At 47.2% G+C, this 7022-nt stretch overlaps 1 protein-coding gene across 1 annotated transcript; it reads left to right on the forward strand.

Moving 5' to 3' along the window:
- The first annotated feature begins 611 nt into the window (after nucleotides 1–611).
- CASP14 (caspase 14) lies at nucleotides 612–3272 on the forward strand. The gene is made up of 6 exons (XM_047850894.1): nucleotides 612–638; nucleotides 1659–1808; nucleotides 1900–2125; nucleotides 2267–2383; nucleotides 2578–2681; nucleotides 3168–3272. Exons 1-6 carry the CDS (start codon nucleotides 612–614, stop codon nucleotides 3270–3272), a joined length of 729 nt encoding a protein of 242 aa, XP_047706850.1.
- The last annotated feature ends 3750 nt before the right edge of the window (nucleotides 3273–7022 follow it).

Consider the following 7022-nt stretch of genomic DNA (forward strand, 5'->3'; position numbering starts at 1 on the left):
GAGTCAGATTCTCTTCAGCCAGAAAGTAAAACAGAACTCAGACATGAGATCAAAGAACTCAGACAGATGTTCAGGCTCAAGGCAGAGGGAGGAAGGTGGATTGATCTGTTTGGATTAGAAACACACTGGGACAGTTTTAAAGCAGTCTTCCCCCACTTTGATGACATTGTCATTTTAAACCCAATCCCAAAGCGTCTCCTTGTTGATGTATCCCCAGCCTATCAGTTCCTGGGCAGCATAGGGGAGTACATGGGGCCACTTTCCCCCTCATCAGTCCAGGGCCTTCAGAGGGAAGTCCAAGCTGGTGAGGGTCTTGAGGGAGGGATAGGGAAAATTCCAGGGGGATGGATGGCATCTCAGTGTGGGCTTAGCTGGAGTGTCATCACACTAGAGAAGACACACTTCACTACTCTCGTCTCTTGCCCGGCTCTGGCCATGAACCAAGTCCCCCCCCCCCACCGGGTTTCTGTTCAGTCACAAAAATCCAGATAGACAAACTAGTCTGTTCCCTGAGTCCCTCTGGCTTCCCTTGGAGACCTTCACACTATCTTCTCTTAATCCCCCAGGATCAGCCAAGAGTGCAGAGAGCCGGACTCAGGATCAGAGGAAACATGAGCAACCCTCAGCCTTTGGAGGAGGTTGGTTGGGTGCAGCTTTGGGGAGAGGGGTGGGAGCATCTGGAGAGAGGGAAGGTAAGGAGCTTAATGCTTCAGAGATATCGGAGAGGGTGAAAAATCATGATATGGATTCAGAGCTGGAAGATGCTTTGTGATCATTCAGATGAAGGGGGGGAGAAACACAGAGATGGAAACCAACTTGGGGTGGAGGGACCTTGCTTTACCTCTCTCAGCCATCAGATTCTTAACACTATGGTTGATAGTGAAGATAAGAAAAGAAATTTTAACCCCAATATCCTTCTTCTTCAGACAGGACAAGGTAGGATCTCAGTATTACCTTCAGAAATTTTGAGACCTCTTCAAATGAGAGAGTGATGCTCAGAACACTCTTAGGAAGGACGGAGAGAGAGACGAAACCACCAATGTGACAGCTGGAAGGGACCTTCACAATCTCCTATGAGCACACTCATTGTCTGTGTTTGGAAATTGAGGCTCAGATAGGAGCAATGACTTGACCAAGTCCACAGAGAGTTAAAACAGAACCAGATCCCAGGTTAAGGTGCTAGACTTGGCAAATAAAAATAAAGGATACCCACTCAAATTTGAACTTCACTCTGACAACAAATAATCTTATACTATGTAAGTATATCCTATGCACTATTTGGGACATACTTATATTTTTTTAAAAACTTGATTTTTTAATGTTTATTTATTTTTGAGACAGAGACATAACAAGAGTGGGGGAGGGGCAGAGAGAGGGAGAGGATCTGAAGCAGCATCCAGGCTCCAAGCTGTCAGCACAGAGCTCAACACAAGGCCCGAACTCATGAACCATGAGACCATGACCCGAGCCAAAGTCGGCCACCTAAACAACTGAGCCACTCAGGCGCCCCACAAACATTTTTTTATCTGAAATTTGAGTGTTGCTGGGCATCCTGTATTTTACCCAGCAACCCAAACCCCAGGCCTCTTTGGACCACATCTTCTGCTTCTCGTTGACCTCCCTACCCTTTTGATGATCTTTGTCAACTCTTGGCCCAGGAGGTATACGACATGTCAGGCGCCCGCTTAGCCCTGACACTGTGCGTCACCAAAGCCCGGAAAGGTTCGGAGGCAGACCTGGATGCCCTGGAACGCATGTTCCAGCAGCTGGGATTTGAGAGCACCATGAAGAGAAACCCCACGGCCCAGGTATTGTGCCCCAGGCCAGTGAGCGAGGGGGGCTGGGCCAGAAGGTGGGTTCTGGGGCCACACCTGAGTCTGGCCATTCCTCTTGTTCCAGCAATTCCAGGAAGAGCTGGAAAATTTTCAGCAGGCCATGGACGCCCGGGATGACTTCATCAGCTGTGCATTTGTGGTGCTCATGGCACATGGGCTGGAAGGTCGCCTCAAAGGAGAGGATGAGAAGATGGTTGAGCTGGAAAACCTTTTCGAGGTTCTGAACAACAAGAATTGCCGGGCCCTGAGAGCCAAGCCGAAGGTGTACATCGTGCAGGCCTGTCGAGGAGGTGGGGACAAAGCCAAGAACACAGAATCCAGCCCAACCCCAGATCCACAGCCCCAGCTAAGCCTTGGGTTGCCAGTCCGTCTTATGATCTCCTTTCCCCCTCTGTGTCTGACTTTGCCTCTTCCTCTTCTTGGTGTTTCAGAACACAGGGACCCCGGTGAAACAGTAAGTGGAGACGATATCGTGATGGTCGCCAAGGACAGTCCCCAAACCATCCCAACGTACACGGACACCCTCCACATCTACTCCACCGTGGAGGGTATGAGTCCCCAGCGGGTACAGGGTGGTCTCCCACTATTCCTCACCCACCACTCCTGAGATGTTCCTCCAGGACCCACCCTTTCCCAGGTCCTCTTGCACCACACACACACACGCGCACACACACACACACACACACACACGCACTCCATCTCCCATCGGACCTCTCCGAGCCCTCTTCTCTGGAATCCTTAGGGTACATCGCATACAGACATGACGAAGAGGGCTCCTGCTTCATCCAGACTCTGGTTGACGTGTTCACAGAGAGGAAAGGACCCATCCTGGAGCTTCTGACAGAGGTGAGTTGGGACAAGGTACCTGGAACCCTCACCCAGCCTGAGCAGGGAGGCTGAGCCTCTTCCAAACCTTACTGTGCTTTCGCCCTCTCCTACCCCTAGCCCCAAATCCAACCTATGCCCCAACACAGAAAATAGGATACCAATATCCTAGCAACAAGTCTCCTTAATGCAGGAAATTCCAAAGCCCATGGTATGTGACATAATTTAGATGAAATACAGGTAAATTAACCCATAAGTTGAACCGTTGGTTGAGAAAACTTTTTTTTCTTCTAATGTGTTTTCATGGTGGATTAGGAAAAAAAAAACATAACAAGAATGTCCAACCAATGATTCCCTAGAGATTATGGTATAGGGTGAGACAATAAAGGTCTTCCATTTTAGGACGTGAAAACCCACCTACCTTGTTCTCTAACCTTCTCCTCATAAGCCCACTACATCAATTCCCCCAGGGACCCAGCCCCAAGCTGACCACGTCTCTTGCTTCAGGTGACCCGGCGGATGGCAGAAGCAGAGCTGATTCAGGAAGGAAAAGCAAGGAAAGTGAATCCCGAGATCCAAAGCACCCTTCGGAAACGGCTCTATCTGCAATAGAAATACAAGGGGCAAGGAGGGGCTGTCTTTCAAGTGCTCTCTCTGCCCCACAGATATTTAGAGGCAGCTCTTACCCCATCCCTAAAATCTTTTCTTCTCAAGGCCAAGTGGCACCCAGCTCCCTCTTTCATCACACCCCTCAAACAGATTCTCCTTCCATCTGTCCCTGTCCTTCTTAAAGCAAGCCAGCTAAAACACAGTACAAGGGCACAGCAATAATATCACCTTCTTCAGGCTGGAATCTCTATCTCTATTAATGCAACCTAAGAGTACATTCACTTCTCCTAGTTTCTGCTCCTATCTTCAACTGAAACCCTTTCTTTCTCCTACTGATTACACCTAAACAAATGTTACTGGATAAAGCTCAAGATACTCTACTGATAAACCAATGTCCACTCGCCCCCTCCCATCCCAATCAAACTTCCACTGGCTCCTGAATCTCACTTGGAATGATAACCTCCTCTTAAGAACTATATCCATTTCCATCTCCCAGAGATTCCCTCCCTACCCCTGGAAATTCAGTAAGGCAAGAATCATTCTCTTTCCAAGACTCCTCTTCCTTAGCAAAATGGTGCCTTGACATGATTCTCCTTTTAGCTTATGGGCTCTCTTTGGCTAATGGAAAAAGTTTCATCTTTTTCTGAGTCTCTCCCTACTAACTAATGCCTCCAAAGGCCCTGGACTCAGCCTTCTCTCCAAGAAAATCCATCCATGTATTCATTCTCAAGGCTTCACTTTTAACCAGTCTGAATCAGAGAATGTTGGAGCTATGTCAAATCCTCTAAAGTCACCCTCTTACTTTTCAGACAGTAAGATAGAGACCCAGAGAGGTTAAAAGGCTTGTCAAATGCCACACAGGTAGTCAGTAGGAGGGTCAAGGTCTGGCTTCAAGCCCAGCCCCCTTGCCACTGCCTGCTAAGTCTTGAACTATCAAAACACTTTTCTTAATTTTTTAATGTTTATTTAATTTTGAGAGGGGGGGGACAGGGGAGGGGCAGAGAGAGAGGAAGACACAGAATTTGAAGCAGTCTCCAGGCTCTGACCTGCAGCACAGAGCCTGATACAGGGCTCAAACTCACAAACCATGAGATCATGACCTGAGCCAAAGTCAGATGTTCAACCGACTGAGCCACCCAGGTGCCCCAAAACATTTTCTAATTAGAGGAACTTTCTAAGAAAAGCTTTCTCTACTTGGAGATAGGAGCTCCTTGGAAGACCTACAAGCCCTCAATACCCAACGGTCAAGGCTACCTGCATGGGATTCCAGCACTGGGCTGGAATTTGAACCAGATCTCTGCCTGCCAAGTGTATGATTCATGTCTCCCCATCTCCAGCCTTAACCTTCCCTACTGAAATAACCTGTGGGCACATCTGCCATTATTGGAAATTCATGGTTAGAGATGAGTCTTTTCTTCTAGTTCCTCCTCCAAGTGTTCCCTGGAACCCTCACCCCAGACCCCAGGTTCAGAATTCTGCAGTTACCTCACACTCCCCTCTTCTTGCACCCTTCATATGCCACCAGGCACCGTGTCCAGCACAGCCTGACTTTGAAACCGTTCTCACATCTGTATTCTCTTCCCTTACAAGTCACTCTTGAGGCTCAAGTCCATCCTCTGTGTCTGCATCTTTTTGCCAGCTTCCTTCTTTGCCTCTCTGCCTGCCCATCTCACCCTATCTCTGCCCTCCATCTACAATTCACCTGCCTGGAATGCTCAAGAACACACAATGGTGCCCCATCATTTAGATATCAAGGCCAAACCCCACATCCTGATTTCTCACACGCTTACAATTCCCCTTTGTACCCGCAATCAGCTAAACTCCTCTCTCACCTCCCCCAGTGTGAATTCACTCCTCCAACACAAATGTCCCTTTACTCATTCCTGCTTCTGAGGCTTTGCTATCACCATTTCACTAACCGGGTGCCCTTTCTCTCCCTTCACTCCCTTTCCACTACCTCCCACCCATACATATTCCAAAGAACCATTCCCAACATTCTTTCTAGTTTATTCTCCACTCTCACCCAGGATGAGACACTGATGATTACAAGACTGAGGGCGGGAAGAAGTCTTAGATCAACATAATGGAGGTTCAATAAACAGATGTCAAACTATAAAAGTATGTCTGGAATCTGCTCTGTACTTGAAATGTGAGGCCGATGTGAAAGGCATTATGGATTTGGTTTCTTTTTCCCAACGGCCCAGTGCCTCCCAGGCATGTCCATCATGAACAGAGAATCAGGAGTTTCATCTATCTCTTTCATAAAAGTAGACGCGTTGGGAATTTGTGAAGTCACATTTCCATTCCAAGTGGATATATTTTACATGACTGTCACCACGATGTCATCTCCAGAATGTTCCCAAGGAAGTATCCAGACACAGGACTGTAGCTTTTCAGAACCATAAGGGACCCTGGAGATCAGCTAATTACAGGATCACAGATATTTAGTAAGTGTACTACCTGTCTCTTATCCAGGAGCCCATGGCAGGCATGACTAATCAAACACACCTTTCCTACTGAAGTCAAGTGTAGCTTCAAAGTATTTCTCCTCTTAGAACTCCAGGAAACATAAGCAATTCATTAGTGAGGGACTTATCTAGAGTCACCAAGTTCTTTCTTTCTTTTTTTTTTAAGTAAGCTCCACATCCATCATGGAGCCCAACGTGGGGCTTAAACTCATAACCCTGAGGTCAAGACCTAAGCTGAGATCAAGAGTCTGACACTTAACTGACTCAGCCACTCAGGCACCCCTAGAGTCACCAAGTTCTTTTTTTTTTAATATATGAAATCTATTGTTAACTTGGTTTCTTTTTTTTATATATATATGAAATTTATTGTCAAATTGGTTTCCATACAACACCCAGTGCTCATCCCAAAAGGTGCCCTCCTCAATACCCATCACCCACCCTCTCCTCCCTCCCACGCCCCATCAACCCTCAGCTTGTTCTCAGTTTTTAACAGTCTCTTATGCTTTGGCTCTCTCCCACTCTAACCTCTTTTTTTTTCCTTCCCCTCCCCCATGGGTTCCTGTTATGTTTCTCAGGATCCACATAAGAGTGAAACCATATGGTATCTGTCTTTCTCTGTATGGCTTATTTCACTTAGCATCACACTCTCCAGTTCCATCCACGTTGCTACAAAAGGCCATATTTCATTTTTTCTCATTGCCACGTAGTATTCCATTGTGTATATAACCCACAATTTCTTTATCCATTCTTGGTTTCCATACAACACCCAGTGCTCATCCCAACAGGTAGAGTCACCAAGTTCTTAAATCGGAAACTCAGGGCCCCTCATTCTATAATAGTGCAGTAATAGTCATGGCAGCTGTGAGGGCTTTGTCCATGGGAATGGCAGAGCAAGTGGCTAAGGCAGGGTTGAGTATACACAGAGCCAAGGAGATCTGGGATAATGCATTTACTGAGTCCTGTTCACCCACCCATGTGGTCCAAACACCCAATGATTCCAGAGTCTCCAAATAAATACAAGGATCGACCAACTGTGCCCCACTTGGCAAATCCAAATTTTTTTACAGGTTGATTTAATTTTGGGAGAGAGAGAGTGTGAGCCAGGGAGGGGCAGAGAGAGACCGGGACAGAGAATCCGAAGTGGGCTCTGTGCCAACAGCAGCGAGCCCCATGCATGCCTTGAACTCACACACCGTGAGAGTATGACCTGAGCTGAAGGCAGACACTCAACCAACGAGCCACCCAGTTTTTATGAATAAAGTTTTATCGGCACACAGTGATGCTC

This window comes from Prionailurus viverrinus, chromosome A2 (assembly GCF_022837055.1).
Source record: "Prionailurus viverrinus isolate Anna chromosome A2, UM_Priviv_1.0, whole genome shotgun sequence".
Lineage (NCBI taxonomy): Eukaryota > Metazoa > Chordata > Mammalia > Carnivora > Felidae > Prionailurus > Prionailurus viverrinus.

Bases quoted from the DNA above. Each gene is read 5' to 3' on its own strand.
- CASP14 (XM_047850894.1), top strand. From the start codon at position 612: ATGAGCAACCCTCAGCCTTTGGAGGAG. The intron at 2,126-2,266 runs GTGGGGACAAAG...TTGGTGTTTCAG, and splicing joins CGTGCAGGCCTGTCGAGGAG to AACACAGGGACCCCGGTGAA. The intron at 2,384-2,577 runs GTATGAGTCCCC...TGGAATCCTTAG, and splicing joins CATCTACTCCACCGTGGAGG to GGTACATCGCATACAGACAT.